The sequence below is a fragment of the Callithrix jacchus genome, chromosome 4 (genome assembly GCF_049354715.1).
Source record: "Callithrix jacchus isolate 240 chromosome 4, calJac240_pri, whole genome shotgun sequence".
Classification (NCBI taxonomy): domain Eukaryota; kingdom Metazoa; phylum Chordata; class Mammalia; order Primates; family Cebidae; genus Callithrix; species Callithrix jacchus.
This window is the reverse complement of record NC_133505.1, coordinates 22,746,133-22,765,015: the sequence shown is the minus strand read 5'-3', so window position 1 is coordinate 22,765,015 and position 18,883 is coordinate 22,746,133. Positions and strand designations below refer to the sequence as shown.

The following is an 18,883-nucleotide window of genomic DNA, read 5'->3' as shown; positions in this document are numbered from 1 at the left end:
TTCTTGCATCTGGGAAGGTTTGCTTAGTTTTTAAAATATTAGGTAGTAACAGACTGAATTTTTGAAGATCTTGTAGATCTCAGGTAGCAGTAACTCAGGAAGATCAGCCTTCTTTGATTTAGAGTGTCCTTTAGGCACATTATGTATTCTGGTACCTTAGAAGATACAATGCAGTTTCCTGAATTACCAGTGCTACTGCTTTAATTACTTTAAGGCTATGAGGCAGTAACTAACTTTTATGTATAAATCTTAATATTTAATGTGTTTTTTTTTTTTTTTAGAAAAACACCCCTTCAAAGTACTCTGCTATTCAAATTTTTTCCTTGTGTTTCTCTAATTCTATTTCATCCATTGGTCAGTTTTTTCTTCCTCTTTTCTTTCTGCTCCATGATCCATTCTTTTTTTTTTTTTTTTTAAGAGATGGGGTTTCTCGGTGTTGGTCAGGCTGGTCTCAAACTCCCAACCTCAGGTGATCCTCCTGCCTCGGCCTCCCAAAGTGCTGGAATTACAGGCGTGAGCCACTGTGCCTGGCTCCATGATCCATTCTTAAAATTTTCTTTTATCTTTCTGTGCATATTCTTTTTGAATTCATTTTCTGATACAGTCTCAATAATGGTCTTGTTCATATACTGTACTTCCAAATTTGTACTTTGAAACCTAATCTCGTGAATGTCTGACCCTTTGGATTCTAAATCTATTGAGATGTAATGTTTCATGCTTTCCCTTGATTACTTTCCTGCAGTCTTCTTGAAGATATTCTCAGAGTTGTAGCACTAACTTCCCTTATGGGATTCATGTTAGAAACTTGAATTTTTCAGTTTAGGTATGTGAAACTGATATCATTAGCACTGATGATTGACAGTAGTATAAAAATCACAATCGAGGAATGAACAAATTTACCTGAAGTTTTCTATAACTCTAGGTATTAAGGCAACATAATTTTGAAAGTTTGAAATATATGGGTATAAATATTGTTGCATATGTTTTAGATTTGCTGTAGTGAAGGAAATTTGCCAGTTGTCCATCAGACAGTTTTAAATGCCCCTCAATGTGTAAAAGAAGTAGACCTAAAATATTAATAAATTATATGTATGAAGGTATTGATGTTTACAGAGAAGTGGAGACATCGTTGAGTTATAGGGGTTAGTGTCATTTCATGGAGGAGGAAAGATTTTGAAGCTTATTTAGAAATATGGGTATTTGGAGAGGAGAAAAGGAACATTTTCAGACAAGAGAAAATATAAACCAAGAGAATAGACATGAAAAGGACTGTCCTGACAGAGGGAACATCTCAGATAGGGTGAACTCAGTTGTGGTTCTCATTCTTGTGCTTCAGACTCTTTGTGGAACTTTTAAACATATCCCCAGAAATTAAGAATGAGATCTGGAGTGGGACTCGGGCAGTTGCATTTCTAAAAAATGTACAAATGGTTCTTTAGGTCATAGAGAGCTGTTGGAGTTTCTTGAGTTTTGAACGTTTAAGGAAAACTGTTTTAAAATGGGTCTTGTTGGAATGTAAAGAATAGATTAGAGGAAACAAATGTATTGCTTTGTAAAAGTCTGGTAAATTTATTTATGTGTGCCTCTGTTCGTTTTGACTCCTCAGCTAGATTTCTTAGTTCCCTGAGGTCAGGAACAATCAGGTTTTAAAGCTTCAATGAAGAAATACATTTTTTTGGCTGGGTTGGGGGACAGAGTTTGCTTTATCACCCAGGCTGAAGTGCAGTTATGCAGTCATGGCTCACTGCAGCCTTAAACCCCTGAGTTCGTGATCCTCCTACCTCAGCCACACAAAGTAGCTGAGACTACAGGTGTGTGCCACCATGCCCGGCTAATTTATTTTTTTGGTAGACATGAGATCTTACTACCTCATGAGGTTGCCCAGACTGGTCTCAAAACTCCTGAGCTCAAGCTATCGTCCCACCTCGGACTTCCAAAGTGCTAGCATTACAGGTGTGAGCCACTGAGCCTAGCAAGAAATATCTTATGTAATCATTCTATTTTCATATGGAACTTGCAGGCTCATGCCTGTAATCCCAGCACTTTGGCAGGCTGAGGCAGGTGAATTGCTTGAGCTCAGGAGCTCAGGGATTCTAGGTCAGCCTGGGCAACACGGTGAAATCTCATCTCTACCAAAAATACAAAAAAATTAGCCAGGCATGGTGGTGTGCCTTTGTAGTAGCAGCTACTTGGGAGGTTGGGCAGGAGGTTTGCTGGAGGCTGGGAATTCAAAGCTGCATTGAGCCGTGATCATGCCACCACATTCCAGCCTGGGCAACAGAGCAAGACCCCATCTCAAAAAAAATTAAAAATTGTTTTATTTAGAAATATTGTATATGTAATTGCAAATGGTGAAACCATTTTATGATTAAATACATGGTGTGTTATGTTGACATCAAAACAAGATATTTGAGTTAGCAAAGATAATTAAAAGAAAGCTGTTTTAGGCCGGGTGCGGTGGCTCATGCCTATAATTCCAGCACTTTGGGAGGCCAAGGCAGGTGGATCACGAGGTCAAGAGATCGAGACCATCCTGGTCAACAAGGTGAAACCCCGTCTCTACTAAAAATACAAAAATTAGCTGGGCATGGTGGTGTGCGCCTGTAGTCCCAGCTACTCGGGAGGCTGAGGCAGGAGAATTGTTTGAACCCAGAAGGCGGGGGTTGTGGTGAGCCGAGATCGTGCCATTGCACTCCAGTCTGAGTAACAACAGCAAAACTCCGTCTCAAAAAAAAAAAACTTTAAAATTTTGAGTTTTTAAAGTCAATCTTAAATTCCCTGCTACTCTGAAGAATATATCTGTATATTTAATTTTTAATTATTTTATTTCACTAGATTTGAAGAATATTTTTTTGAGGTTCCTAAATCAAAACTTAAGTTCCAATTTTTGCATAAAAGTTGCCTTTCTTTTCATGACATTATTTCCAAAATGGCGGGACAGAGCATCCACATCAGAACGGTGATATTTACACATTTACTTGAATATGGAAGGAAGAAAAACTAGGCTTCTGTAATAGAGTATAATAGGTGCAAAAAAATATTTCCAGTATGCCATTTGTTGAAATTTGTTCCAGGTGCTACAGGCAAGTTAGTGGTCTGAAATATTTAGAAAGCAAGTTTTGAAGACTATTATTAACCTGATTCAGGTGGGAAAAAAAGCCTAAAATTGTGTGATCTGGAGAAGAGGTGTATCAATGAGACTTTGCTAATTCAGTCTACTACAGATTTCAGTATATTTAAATATTTGCATTAACTTCCAAAAGTAAACCAAATTGTATTTATCTTCTTAGAAGTCATCTATGACCATTGAAAGAAATTGTAAAATCACTTATGATCCCCACAAATTACTCAAAGACTTGCTGAGTGATTACTCATTCTTCATATTCTGTTGATGAAAACTCAGATTGCTTTTTGAGAAAAATCATGGTGCAGTCATTCGTACCTTCATATTCTGTGGACATGGGCACTTGTCCAGCTCCTTACCTTTCTTAAGAGGTGGTCTCCCTTTCTCTACTCAGCTAATATTAAGCTTATTGATCTTCAATTACCTTATACCAGAAAAATCTACAAGTCAGGTACCTGCCCTTCATGGAATATAAACACAAGCTCCCAAATCTCTATACCTATCTCCATACCTACCAAAAGCTTGGTTAGCAGCTGAACATGGTGGCTCATGCCTGTAACCCAAGCACTTTGAGAGGCTGAGGTGGGAGGATCACTGAGGACAGGTGTTCGAGACCAGCCTGGGCAACATAGCAAGGCCCCATCTCTACAAAAAAAAAAAAAATTAAAACACAACAAACAAAAAACTCATTGATAGTTTCAATCATCTTTGGAGGATTGTCTGAAGAATATGGAGTTTATTTTTCTAAATGTATTTAAGATTTATTTCCTTTTGGATTAAGTTTGTCAGAGAGGCCAGGTGTGGTGGCTCAGGCCTATAACCCCCGGTACATATTGGGAGTCTGAGGCAAGAGGATCACTTAGCTCAGGAGTTCAAGACCAACCTGGGGAACATAATGGGATGCTGTGTCTACAAAAAATAAAATAATTAGCAGGTTTGATGGCACCTACTTGTAGTCCTGGCTACTCAGGAGGCTAAGGCTGGAGGATTGCTTGATCCCAGGAGGTTGAGGCTGTAGTGAGCCATAATTAAATCACTGTACTCCAGCCTGAGTGACAGAGTGAGACCTTGAAGAAAAAAAAAAAGAGCAGCACCCTACTATTTTGTACTACTATCTTTGCTAACCATGAACTTTATTTAGCCTTATGACAGCCATCTATACTGATGGATGGTCTAAGAAGAAAACCATCTGAAACCCATTATTCTTTTAAAGATGTTGATTAGGACATTTTTACCACATTACACATCTCCTTCATGAACATATAGAGAATGAACTTTTCTCTAGTTTATTACAGGAATAATTATGCCTCTCTTCAGCTCTCTGGAGTACCTGGTTGGTTTTTATTGTATGGTTCCTGTGACTCATGTCCTAACTGATTGTGTTCTCTTTGTTGATGGCTTTAAAGAGCTTCAAGTCAAATTTGAGCCCTTCTTCTAATGGGTATTTAGAAAAAACTTCATCATACATGCTCACATCACCTGTACAGACTTTCTTATTTTCCCTTAATCACTTACCATTTTATCAGGTTTTATGTATACAATTCCAGTCTGCTTTAAATCCATTGTGAATAAAGAAAGGTATGCATTAGTAAATTTAGAAGTTAAACAGAATTATATTAGGATATATATGTGTGTGTGTGTGCGTGACACAAGAGGAGACAAGTATGAATGTGTAACAAAACATCGAAGTTTATTTAATGATTATCCTTATGTGTTACATTCTGGGTTCACAGTCAGCAGTACATGAGTGACAATGGCATCCTAATATTGTAATAACTACCTCTAATGAATTTTATATTTGTTTTTCTACTATACCAATGATTTTATAAAATATGAACTAATCTGATAACTTTGGAAGACTTAATGTGAATTCACAATTGGGGAAAACCTTGTTAAACAGTATGTCCTGAATTTTAGTGTGGAGAACCTGTTTATCATAAAAGTAATTTCATTTTATGATGCTGTTCATGAAAACAAGGTTTTACTTGTAGCTCTAGTTTTACAAATTTGATTGAGAGGAGTATTCAAGCTTTGCCACAGACCAAGCTCCTTGCCAAACCCACTATAAAAGTTATCACATGCGCTCCAGATTAAATATAAACATAATACTCATTTCATGAAAGAATTTAATTAATGTCCTCAAGATTATATAGCTATTAAGTGGCAGAACTGGAATCCTAACAAATGCGCTACAGATTAAATATAAACATAATACTCATTTCATGAAAGAAATTAATTAATGCCCTCAAGATTATATAGCTATTAAGTGGCAGAACTGGAATTAAAATCCAGATAGTCTAATTCCAAAGTCCCAGCTCTTATTTAATCACTCTGTTGGAATATCGTAAACATGTAATAATAAGTTGTGATTGTCGGGGTCTGTTGGGTACTGATTAATTCTAGCCTGCCTTTTGCTGAATAGATTCAGGAATCCAAGAGATAAAAATATTGACTTTATTACTGGTAAAGCTGGCATGCAAATTGGCTTAGATGGGCAACTCAAGTGGGCTTCTTACTTCTTCCCCAGTTAATTAAACTTGCACACTTAGATCAGCTAGAAAACTGCTGCTCTTTCTTGCTCCCCAGCAGGCTTCCAGTGGAGGAGAGAAAAAAGTGCTCAGCTTGTAGGTAGAAGGCAAATGCTGAGGTGGAAAGTTGAAGAAGCTGGGTTCCACAGGAGCAATGGCCATCTTTCCAGTCTCACCAGAGCTAGTTTAGAGAACTCAGTTCAGAGATAATTATACACTTTCTTTCTTTTTTTTTTTTTTTAGACTAAGTCTCTCTCTGTCACCAGGCTGGAGCAGTGGCGCAATCTCAGCTCATTGCAACCTCTGCCTTCCGGGTTCAAGTGATTCTCCTGCCTCAGCCTCCCAAGTAGCTGGGACTACAGGCATGTGCCACCATGCCCAGCAACAAATCTTATAAAGAAAAACCAACAGAGTAAAGGTATGCTTCCATGAGCACCAACATAAGCCCCAGAGAATCACCAATAATGAAATCTCAGCACCTGTATGCTTATTGCCATGTGACAATAGGATTAGGAAGTCTGGATGAATGTGAAATATGACAGCAAAATACACATACACATACACACACACACACACACACACACACACACCCCTTAAACTGAAGGAACTGCATCAAAAAGTATTTGGGAAACAAACCGAAAAAGGAAAACACCCATCAAACTTCTTTGAACACATGTTACTAAATCAGGACCTGCATAATTACAGCAACAGATATTTCTTCCATCAATTAAGACCAAGGGGGTCTCCTTTGAATCAAGCATTCTTGAGGGGCTGCTATGGGCTTACATCAAATAACCTTTTCAAATTCACACAATGTGGGTTTATCTAGGCTATCACTTAGATTTAGTAGCAGTATAGGGGAATGTTAAGAGCCTCAAATGTCAGAGACCCTTTGGGGGCTCCTGACATTTTGGGTCAGCTCTGCCAATTATTAGCTGTATGGCCTTCCGCAGTCACTTAAATTTAGGAGGAACATTTTGGTTCCTCATCTGCAAAAATGAGAACAACTGTATCTGCCTCAGGATTGCTGTGAGGCCTGTTGTGTGTCTGAAACATAGTTAAGTAATTTCACTACAAAGAAAACACTCAATAGTATCCATCTTTGACTATTCAAAACACATCACTTTTCAGCCAAAGACCAAAAGCAAATAACTGGAGTAGAAAACAAAATAAACAAAAGCAACAGGTCGAGTGACATACTCCCAAATTATCTAGGTAATTCAAGATTGACACCTTGACTTCATAAAGAAGTACTGTACTCAATAAAACAAGTTTCTGGAAAATACTGAGAATTGCTTCAAGAATAAAACTGAGCTAGATGTTAGAAAGTAGGATTTCTAGCTGTGAGTACAGTCCTACCTACCTTTTTGACTACTGGCAATTTACTAAAGCTTTCTATTCATTCTGCTGTACTTTCTCTCCATCTATGTATCTCCTCAGTCCTCCAACCCTTATGGAGGGAATGTCTCTAAGGCAAGATCCATACCTCCAGCATCTTTGCAACTCCACTGCCCAGCTCGCAAATAAGTTCCCAACCAATAACGAACTGGTATAGCTTTATCTGTAAGTGATTTCTCCTAATCTAGTTCTAATAATTTGTAAAATTCTAGGACAGAAATTCAGAGAAAGAGCGAGAACTTTTTTCATTAAGTTTCGAATACTGTCAACTTATGGGATCTGTCTACCCTTAAATCCACCATCTTCGACTCATTTGTCCGTATGCAGAAATGCCGTTCCCTCTGTGTGCCGTGGCCCTTTTGTCTGCTGTAACAGGCAGATATTGTCTAATTTTGATAAAATGTCCATCCTATGTTTTAAAGGGTTAGCTTTTCTCTTAAGTCTCTTAGATTTGATTCATCAATTCATGCAAGAGATCTGACAGGGAGTAATCTAGTTGAAACAGATGATTTGCATTTGGGGCTTTTAGAGAGCAAAACAGTGCTTGTGAGCCCTTCCTGGTCACTGTCCTCTCTAAGGTCTTAAGTGCCCATCTTTTCTCTGGGATCTTGCTCACAATCTTCTGTTTCACTGAAGCAGGAGCAGCTGTGAGAAACAGACCTCTCGGACACTGAATTAGAGAGGGAAGGGGTTTGATTATTACGGCCCGGGAGCAAGGCTTTATGTTTCTGTTTAAACGGCCAAGCTCCCCTAAAAGAGAAGCTCTGCCTTTATGTAGGCATACACTGTAGATATTACACGTGAAAGGATCTTAGGTTTACAGTCTTAGAAATTACAAGTGAAAGGGTCTTAGGTTTACAGCTTTAGAAATCACATGAAAGGGTCTTGGGTTTACAATTTTAGGAATTACATGTGAAAGGTTTCTGGTCTCCAAATGGAGGAGTGGGGTGGAGATTTGATCTTGTTTAAGTAAAAACAGTATCTTCTGGAGAGATTTCCCCCTTACCGTGCCTGCTATCCTATAGGAAGGTGATTGAGGCACCAGTCAGCCAGCCAGCCTTTTCTTCTATTGCAGTGTGGAGATCAAGGGGGAGGTGATCCTAGATGCCTGAGCCTCCTTCCTCACCACAGCTGCTGCCATTTTCCTAGCTGGTTTCAGCATGATTACATTGACCTCTCTCTTCCTCGGTCTCCTTACCACCTCCTCAGTGTTCAACTTCTATATTCCTTTCCAACTGCAGCCTCAGCACTCACCTGGTTATAGCCGTAATTGTGATTTTCTTTGTGTGAAATAAAGTCAGTCCTAAAATGAAATAAGTAAAAAAAAAAGTTTTTATAGAAAAAGAATTTTTAACATTTTTATTGGTTGTCTAAGCTATAGTCGTTAGGAATTGTATTTAACCTGACATAACAGTGGTTTAAACAAGACATTTATTAAGTAAAATAAACCAGTAGTAGGCCAGTCTAGTGCTAGTGGAAAGAGTCCTTAGTCATCAGTGACCCAGACTCATTCTGTCTTGGATCACCGTATTACTCTGTATGACTTCTTCCCTCATGTCACCTCATAGCCAAGATAGCTGCAGTTATTCTGACTCTACCTGTCATTTGTAATCCCAGCACCAGACCTGGGGAGAGAGTAGAGGACAAAAAGGCCCCCTTCCAGGTTAGCAAATACCCTTTTCCCACACAGCTTTCCTCAATCCCATTCTAATACTTCTATTTAGATCTTCTTAGCCAGATTGGCCACCTGGCCACGTCTTGCTTCAAGGGAGAAGCAAGGAAATGTAGTCTTTTAGCTTGAGCCTATTGCTGGCCCAAGTGAAATCAGAATTGTTATAATGGAAGAAAATAAATCAATATTGGGTGGCACCTAACAGTATCTGCCACTGCTGCTAATCAATAAAATCTCCCTTGAAGACATGGGGAGATTCACTCCGGATAAACTCCACTGTATCACCAATGCCAGTTGCCTTGCCTTGTGTATGCCATCAGCTCTCAGCTTTCTGTGGGTTCTACATCCCTGGATTCAACCAATGATGGATTGAAAATATTTGGGAGGCTGGGCACGGTGGCTCACATCTGTTATCCCAGCACTTTGGGAGGCCAAGGTGATCATGTCACCTCAAGTCAGAAGTTTGAGACCCGCCTGGTCAACATGGTGAAACCCCGTCTCAACTAAAAAGCCAGGGGTGGCAGTTGCCTGTAATCCCAGTTACTAGGGAGGCCGAGGCAGGAGGATCATTTGTACCTGGAGGGCAGAGGTTGCAGTGAGACGAGATCACGCCACTGCACTGCAGCCTGGGCAACATGGTGAAATCCCATGTCTACTAAAAATACAGAAATCAGCCAGGTGTGGTTGGGGGACTGTAATTCCAGCTAGTGGGGAGGCTGAGGCAGGATAATCACTTGAACCTGGGAGGCAGAGGTTGCAGTGAGCCAAGATCACAGCACTGTGCTCCAGCCTGGGTGACAGAAGGAGCCTCCATCTTAAAAACAAAAACTCCAAAAAGTAAAACTTGAATTTGCCGCATGCCGGATACTACTGTTGAACCCACATGAAGTAATATATAGCCATTGTATTAAGTATTATAAGTAATCTAGACAGAATTTAAGGTTTATGGGAGGATGTGTGTAGGTTCTTTGCAAATACTACACCATTTTATATTGGGCATCGAAGGATTTTGGTATCTGAGGGGGATCCTGTAAACAATCTCCCATGGATACTAAGGGATGACTGTAGTAATGGCTCAATAAATAACTGGTGAATGATTGAATGATCAGAATGTTTTGAATTCATCAAGTCTGCTATTTTTCACATTACAGGTAAGTAGAAAATACATTAGCACTTAGTTATTAGCCAGCAGCAGGGAAATGGCCACACCCCAAGCACCCGGTATGGACTCAAAAGTTATCTTGAATTTTGACACTGTGTATCCTTGCTGCTTAAAGTGGCAGGAGCTAGGTATAAAGGCAGAATTTGAGGCTCCACTCCAGATCTGTCAAGTTAAAGAATTTATTATTTTTTTTTTAATATGGAGTCTCACCTTGTTGCCAGGCTGGAGTGCAGTGGCGTGATCTCGGCTCACTGCAACCTCCGCGTCCTGGTTTCAAGCTGTTCTGCCTCGGCCTCCTGAGTAGTTGAGACTACAAGTGTGGGCCACCGCGCCTGGCTAATTTTTTTATTTTATTTTATTTTTTAGTGGAGATGGGGTTTCACCATGTTAGCCAGGATAGTCTCGATCTCACTTCATGATCTGTCCGCCTCAGCTTCCCAAAGTGTTGGGATTACTGATGTGAGCCACTGTGCCAGCCTAAAGAACCTACATTTTAAACAAGTCTAGGTCATTTGTATGCATGTTAAATTTCGGGAAGCTTTATCATGCGTTTTAAAAAAATACTGAACCAGAGAAATATTTCTTTAAAATTGCATCCTGTACTCTCATTAATGTAGGGTGTAAGAGAGAGAAAAGGAAGAGAGACAGGAGGGAAGGGAGCAAAGGAAGGCTTTCTTCGCTGCCTCTTAATTTTGCAGCTAGTTTGGATTATGCTTTCAATAATTATGCTTTTAATCCCTGCATGGGATTAAAAAAAATAAAAACGCACTAGCTAGTTCCAATAGTTATTCTCAGAATGATAACTGAGGAGAGATGTATTTGTCTTAAGATTTTGTTATTAAAGAGTCCTCTCGTTATGATAAGGGATGCAGTGGAGACTCTTTCATTGTCGATGGACACATCTTCCCCTTCTGTCCCTCCTTGGGGTTCTGCTGGCTCCCCCAGGCCTGACAGTTGGGAGAGAGGGCGGGAAGGTGGAAGCCAGAGGAACGGGTGGCAGAATTTTTCCCAGGTGCCTTAGTGCACCCCTCCCCCCCACACCTTTGCCCTGTTGTCAGGAAAGTCAAGCAATTAATTGCCTTCTAGCAGGAATTGCCACTAAATTTAATTATCTCAGGTAGTTGCGAGACTTACCTGTCAGGGTTGAGAGGTTTTAGCCCACAGGCCAGAATTTTTGATGCAGGAATAAAAACCGGATTCTGTTCTCTTTTTGTAAGGTTTCTGGATAAATGGCAGAACAGGAGAGTTTTGCAGGTTTTGGCATAGCTCAACACAATAGCTATTACAAGCTACTGGCAAAGGGGAGCAGTTTTCTCCTTTGAAGGAAAAAGAAAGCTGTTACTGTTCTATTTGCTACATAACTGTTGGTAACTTACAAACAATGGCTTTGAACATAGGTGTTCAACTTACTGCAAACTTCCTGGAAAGAGGTTGGGGGGTGGGGGGCGTTGTGAATGATTCTGTGTTGGTTGGTGACGGTTGTCATTGCTGTGCTCTCCCCTCTGCTATTAGAGTGAAGCAGGAGTTCCAGCCCATCCTGCTGGGTTACCACTGTGGCAACTGGTACATGCAACAGCCCAGCTCTTACCTTCTTTCTGGCTACAGCTACAGCTGTGCAGTGGATAGAAATGGACAGAACTGTTTTTCTGCACGTGAGACCCCTCAACACACAGCTGGAACTTTGGTTATGCCTAAGGTATCCCTTGCTGGAATGAATCGTGTGTCAATCATGGGCCCAATAATAGTAAACATCACTTTCCTATCTTCACACATTATTATCCTCTCATCCAAATTTCCACAGCCACGGCTTTTGCTGCCAGTTTTAAAACTAGAGAGTAAAGCTGATGATAGCCTCAGACAAACGTTTGTTCAGCTTTACTGCAGTGTACACTTGATACCCAGAAAGTCTCCTGTACATGTTTAATTTTTATGATTCGCTGAGTTTGGACATGTATAACCCATTAAGTTTTTACTTGCAGATAATTTCTCATTCTCTTCCAGAAACAAAAGGCTGATGAAGTCTTTCTCTAAATTCTTGCTACTAAATTTTAGATTATCATAATTCAATAAATTTTACTCTTTAACACTTAATATAGGACAAAAAGTAGTTTTGGGGTTTGTTTTATAGCAATTAGATATAAACACACTTTAAAAAGATGTTGTAATACTTTGAATTACTAAAGTGACATATTTCTCAAATCACACAAAGATGTACTGAAGTCAGGGAAAAGCTCCCCCCACTCCCCTCCTCCTTCCCCACTCCCTTTCCACTTAGAAGAAAATGCTGTTGGAGTGGATGTCTTCTAGATCTTTCCCCTGTACTCTTGCTAAATCAGCACGGTTTGTCTTTCTGTTTTGGTGGTTAGGGGATGATTTAGGCAAGAGTGAACTATGTAGTACATACTGTTTTGCTCTTTGCTTGCTTCTGCATAAGGAGACCTTTCTTTAAAAGTTGCCCATTTATGGTCTGGGCAAAATGGCTCACACATATAGTCCCAGCTACTTGGGAGACTGCGGCGGGATGATCACTTGAGCCCGGGAGTTTGAGGCTGCAGTGAGCCATGATTGTGCCGTTGTACTCAAGCGTGAGCAACAGAGTGAGCTCATTTAGATACATTGTGATTTTTAGCTCATCCCTTATCTGACGTTTTAAATATTTTCCAGACTTTAACAAACTTCCTTATCTTCAAGCATTTTTCTGAGTGTTGATTTTTTCCCAAGAATTTATTTCTGGATGTGGAAGGGCTGGATTAAAGGATGTAACATAAAAATGTTTAAATAGCAAATTACTTAAAGTCTGCAAGAATTTGTACTTTTCGTTATTGTGGTGGGTGTTCTTGCTACTCTACATTCCTCTCTGTATATGATTGGGCAATCTGATAGGCCAGGGAGGCATTTATCTATTACCGACGGCAAATACCTCTTGAAGTGTTTATTGGTATCTGTGTTCTGTGACTTTGATACCATCTTTCTCGTTTTTCTGTTGAGTTGTGTCCCTCTTGCTTACTGCATAAGATATTCACAGGTTAGAGAAATTAACAAAATTTTTGCTCTAAATGTTACGGATGTCCCCCCCCACCCTAGCTTTTCTCCTAATATGCATAGTGACACCGTTTGTGTGATGATCTTTGCCTTAAAACCAAAGTTGAATTTCACAGCTAGACCCTTGACTTTTAAAACTTACATTTGCTTTATATTATGATATTTTACCGCCCAAAGTTTCATTTTCAATTTTTCTCAGGTCTGTTTTAGGTGTGCCTCTTGTGTAAAATATGTTAGATTTCTTGTCATTTTTTCCCCCCTTTTGGCCCAATACGGGTTTTTCCCTTTTAACAGATGTTTGATATTGAAGGACTTAAAAAAATATATTTCACCACATTGCCTGAGGTTTTGTCACTCTTTTTATTTTTCTTTCGCCTCTTCCCTTTTTGTTCTTTTTTGGGAGATGGTCTGTTTTTGGTGGTTACCCTTATATCTTTAAATGGAGAAGTATAAGAATGAGTATATTACCAACTTCAGAAGTGAAAGTATTTGTTGATTTTTCATCACTCATGAGCAAATTGAGAAATGAACATCCTTTTTTTCTCACCTGGATACCCCTTCTCTCCATTCCTCTGTCCATTTTTGTGGGCACATCCTGAGATTTTTATCTCGCCCTCCAGCCAAATTATTACTGTAACATGCATTTTTTCGTACAAGAATTATATAAATACATTTTGTGGTTGTGGTGACCCCACTGTGCCTTCTCCCTGCCATCCTTCTGGGTGTTCCCTGTTGGGAATCTGCTGAGCAAAACTAAAGACGGGAAGGCTCTGTGGTAGCGCTCTTTCACTCACCCATCCCCATTTTGTTCTTCTCTAATAAAGTGTGTCCTCGCTGAGATGTCCTAGCTTTATTCCCTGCTTCCCGCAATGTGCTGTGCCTCTGTCCATAACCTTTATCGCCCCAAGTTAACGGGTTACCCCTCTGTAGCCCTCTTCTTTACATTTTGGCATTGTGGAGGTGGGTGTCTCCAACATGATTCTCAGGTCTTTGTGGCCCATCAACACACTTTCCCAGAATATCTCTAGCTGAGGAAAGACTTATAAATGTGCTTTTCTTCTTTTTTTTTTTTTTTGAGACGGAGTTTCGCTCTTGTTACCTAGGCTGGAGTGCAATGGCGCAATCTCGGCTCACCGCAACCTCCGCGTCCTGGGTTCAGGCAATTCTCCTGCCTCAGCCTCCTGAGTAGCTGGGATTACAGGCACGTGCCACCATGCCCAGCTAATTTTTTATATTTTTAGTAGAGATGGGGTTTCACCATGTTGACCAGGATGGTCTCGATCTCTTGACCTCGTGATCCACCCGCCTTGGCCTCCCAAAGTGCTGGGATTACAGGCTTGAGCCACCTCGCCCAGCCTATAAACGTGCTTCTTTTTAAAGGCAGTCAGCTGCATACACAGTGCCAGTGACCCTCAGACCAGAAAGATTTGGAGACTATCTGTCTCCAAATAGTTGCTGCTTCCCTCACCCTGGTTATTTAGCAACCACATTTGCCAGAACGCATATTGAAAGGAGGAAAATGTGAGGTTACTTAGTCTTGCATTATGGGAAAGGACATGTGGAGGCATGGATTCTGGGTGTCTTAGCCATTTCTTTCTTTCCCTTTTATAGAATTAGTTTTTAGAGATGATGTCTTACTCTTTTGCCCAGGCTGGAATGCGGTGGTACTATCATAACTCACTGCAGCCTTATCTCCTGGGTCTCCTGCCCCAGCCTTCCAAGTAGCTGAGACTATGGGCTGCATGCCACCGTGGCTGGTGTCTTAGCCATATCTAAATACAAAAACGACACAGATTGTCTTTTGAAATTTATGGTAACCTATTTTCCAAACCTGTACATATTTCAGAGTGAAGGGGAGACATACTTTCAGACAGACCGAAAAGGAAAGATAGTGGATCTTTGACTCTCAGTACCTTCTCATTCTTATTAGCAAGGGAAGCTTAATTAAGTGCCAGGAGCTAGATCAGCCCTTCCTTGATAGAGTGATTCCTTGGAATAGCTAGCCATACTTAAAAAGACAGGTTCCCAGCAAGTCTATAGCGGAATCGTAAAAATGTATGCTGCCCCAGTAGATCCAACAGAGTCTGGGTTAACCAACCAAGATTTACTTTGCGAGCGCCTCTGCAGTTCACTTTTCTCATTATGTAAGAATATGATTGGTTTGCTTTGCTGTAGCCTCTCATTTTCTTGAGCACCTAATATCCTGGTTCTTAGCTGAGCCATGGGTTTTGGGGATATGATTAGAGGGCCATGAGGAAAATGTGCTTATGGAGACTGTATAGATTGTATTCTGGAAGGAGGAGCGGAACTCCAGGTAGAGTCAGGCATGAGTACAGAAAATAAGGAGCCTGATACCAGGGACCCTGGTGTCTGGTTCCTAGCTCAGGCTCTAGGATGCTAGTTAGGTCCCAGAAAATCCAAAGGCCAGAGGCCCCTGTTAGGCTTGCTGCTCTTTTGTAACAATTCTTCTGTGACTCAGTTTACCTCTTTCATAATTGTACCATGTCACCTAAAGATTCGTTCCATCAAATTCAGAATCTGATTTTAAGGGATTAATTTTCAATATTATTTTTATTTTAGATAGTATTTTTAGAAGCTAGAGTTTTTCCCAATAAAGTATGTATTGATATTTAACCTTTAAGTAAAATTATTTTCTCATGAGATCCTTTTTTGTTGCAGGAAACCACAGCTTTAGCTGAAAACCAAGATGAAGACCCACTAGAAGGTAACATAAACCTTATGCTCAAGTGGTTGAAAACAAAACCCCATTTCCTGGTTTCTCCATTCACTCTGCTTGCTGGAAACTGGGAGGTTGAACTTGAAAATTCCCATGTAGGTTGCCTAAGCCATGTTCTTTAGTAATTTCTCTTGTTTTTCGAAACTGGTTCTATGGGAACAACTTTAGCCAAACTACTTCTTTGGGCCCTTCTGAAGGACTGAGAAAGGGGGATGTTCCCAAACAGTAAGAAGATAATACGTTACTTTTAAGCACCGTTTCCTCTGTAAGTTTAGACTTCGAGGTAAATTATGCTTTAATTCTGATTTTCAAGGGAGAAGAGCACCGAGGCGATTGCTGTGGCCTCAAGGTTATTAGTTCCTGGGGTACTTGTCAGGACAGCTCCTTAGTATCAGGCTGGTGGTGCTTCCTGTAGTTCTGAATTTGTTCTGAAAAGAACAAAGTTTGCCTGGAGACAAACACTCTGAATGTGTCTTATTTGAGGAAGGGAAGAAAATGTTTTGCCACTTTTAAGTAATAAGAAAGAAAAATAGAGGAGAAATTTGGAGAACGCTATTGTCTTTTTCTTATCACATGCCTGTCTTATCACATGTTCTTTTTTTCTCTCTCTTGATCAAACCCCTTCCCCTACCAGACAAACCCACCCACTGTCTTTGTGACTTTATCAAAGGGAGCATGTTGTTATTAGTCTTTGTAGCCCCTGTGACTAATTCAGAGTTCACATATTGGTAGGTGCTTGGTGTTTAAATTAAATCAAATTGATGTTGAAATCTTTAGATACTGGTGAGCAGTTCTAGTTTTTAGTACTTTGATTTGAGCATGACTAAAGGGTGCTTATTTCAGCTTTCTGGGATTTCTTTCAGGTTAAGTGTGAATCTCTCTTCCTGTCTTTATCAGTTATGCAGTTTATTTATTTATTATTATTACTATTTTTTGAGATGGAGTTTCGCTCTTGTTACCCAGGCTGGAGTGCAATGGTGCGATCTCGGCTCACTGCAACCTCCGCCTCCTGGGTTCAGGCAATTCTCTTCCCTCAGCCTCCTGAGTAGCTGGGACTACAGGCATGCGCCACCGTGCCCAGCTAATTGTTTGTATTTTTAGTAGAGACGGGGTTTCACCGTGTTGACCAGGATGATCTCGATCTCTTGACCTCCCGATCCAGCGGCCTCGGCCTCCCAAAGTGCTGGGATTACAGGCATGAGCCACTGCGCCCGGCCGCAATTTATTAAAATTGATGCAGGATTTCTTGCTCCTTAGTTCAGCTAAACCTCTAGGTTCTTGTCTTATGACCAGGAAGAATTAGGCATGCGGACATATTGAAGGGTGAGGAGGAGGGAATTTATTAAGTGAAAGGAAAGCTCTCAAGAAAAAGAGGGATCCTGAATGCAGGTTTCTACCTCACAAATTGAATACCAGCCCACTACACACAAGTTGAAAAGGCCAGGCTCCTCCCCTGCATAAGGCATGAATTCCTGGTGGTTCCACCCCATTCTTCCAGTGTGCATGTGGGCCCTTAGTCTGAGCCACTCCACATTGATTTATTTCCCTTACTGTGCATGTGTTAAGGGATGGAATTTTTCACCATGGGCATGTTTAGGCAAATCCCCTGTGCACAATGACTTGGGCAGGTTGGAGGTTCTCCATGGACCCTTCCCTATTTGCCTAGGCATTTGGGTGTTTTCTGCCTCTATGAGAATAATGGAGGTAAAAGTTTTCTTTTAGGATACAGACTGCCAGGGGATTCAGATCTCACCTACTAGCTCTGTAGTTTTAGACAAATTAATCTCTAGTGTGTCTGCTTCACTTTCTGTAAAGTGGGGACATTGATACCTATCTCATAGGAAGTGTGGGCATGCTGGGTGTAAAGTACTTTTAGGTGGTTTAACAGCTTCTGCCATATGATAACCACTCAGGTGTTGGCTGGTCATAAATTGGGCACAGTACTGGTCAGTATAAATGTGAACTTCTTAATTAGGTCTTGGTAAATCTGTTTAAATCTGTTGGCATTTCTCAATGTGACATATGCTCTTGGTGGCAGGATATAGCTCAGAAGCTTGAGGCAGGAGGGAGACATGTTACCGCAGATAATCCTTCGTGGATCAATGAGTGGTGTTAATAATAGCAGTGTGGGAATTTACTTATGCTCTTTTCCTGGGTTTTTATGTAATTGATAGGAGATGGCTCCTAAATTCTTCTTTCTAGGGGCAAGAATAATTTTACAACACATTATTATCTGAACAAATGAAATCAATTTATGGCAAATATTTTTTCATAATTGAAAAATAAAGTGTAAGTTCTTTTAGGCTGACTGATGGAGCCATGGTGCACACATACACCTCTGGAGGGCCTTCTGGAATTAGAAAAGGTGAAGGAATTTGAAGACCATGAAAAGTGAAAGGCAATCAACCCTTTTGGTGCCTAACTAACCTGAGACATTCTTCTATTGTTTCTGATTCCGGCCTTAATTGACAAGGTCATTGGACTTTGTAACCACTCTTGGTCAGCTTTGTACCCACTTTGGTCAACTTTGTGACTCCAGACCCTACGACCCCCTCCCAGCTTGCAAAAGACCACTCTAAACTGTAACTTCTGTAACTTTCCACTGCCTACTGCAAACATATAAAATTAGCTTCTGTCCCACTGCCCTCCACTGACTCAGCCTGCCCGCACCCGGGTGAATAAACAGCCATGTTGCTCACACAAAGCCTATTTGAGTGGTCTTTTCATTCAGAGCATGCGTTTTAACATAAAGTATGTTTTAAATAAGGCATCCTGATCAGGATGTAAAATAGGTACAGTGCTCCTGAGCATGTGCTTGAACTTTGTGGATCCGTTTATTTGCAGATTTTTTTCCAAGAAATATATTGGAAATGTTTTTTGAGATTTGCAATCATTTGAAAAAACTCAATGAACACAGCCTAGAAATATTGGAAACATTAAGAAATTGTAAGGTATGTCATGAATTCAGAAAATATATGTAGATACTAGTCTGTTTTATAATTTACCACCATAAAATATACACAAATTTATTATAAAAAGTTAAAATTCATCAAAACTTGTGCATACACTTATAGGCTGCTTATGATGCCATTTGTAGTCGAGAGAAATATATAAACAAATGTAAAAATGCAGTATTAAATTCTAACTGCGTAAAATTAACTGTAGTAACGCCATACTACTGCAATAATTTCATAGCCATTTCCTGTTGCTATCGCCATGA

At 40.2% G+C, this 18,883-nt stretch overlaps 1 protein-coding gene across 1 annotated transcript in view; it reads left to right on the top strand.

Moving 5' to 3' along the window:
* Positions 1–18,883, top strand: part of LOC108590053 (uncharacterized) — a 67,242-nt gene that overhangs the window by 16,912 nt on the left and 31,447 nt on the right. Inside the window, exons 4-5 of the mRNA XM_078370878.1 lie at positions 11,397–11,580; positions 15,606–15,651. Of these exons, the coding sequence (XP_078227004.1) occupies positions 11,397–11,401 (5 nt within the window). The 3' untranslated portion in view covers positions 11,402–11,580; positions 15,606–15,651. The remainder of the gene's footprint in view (positions 1–11,396; positions 11,581–15,605; positions 15,652–18,883) is intronic.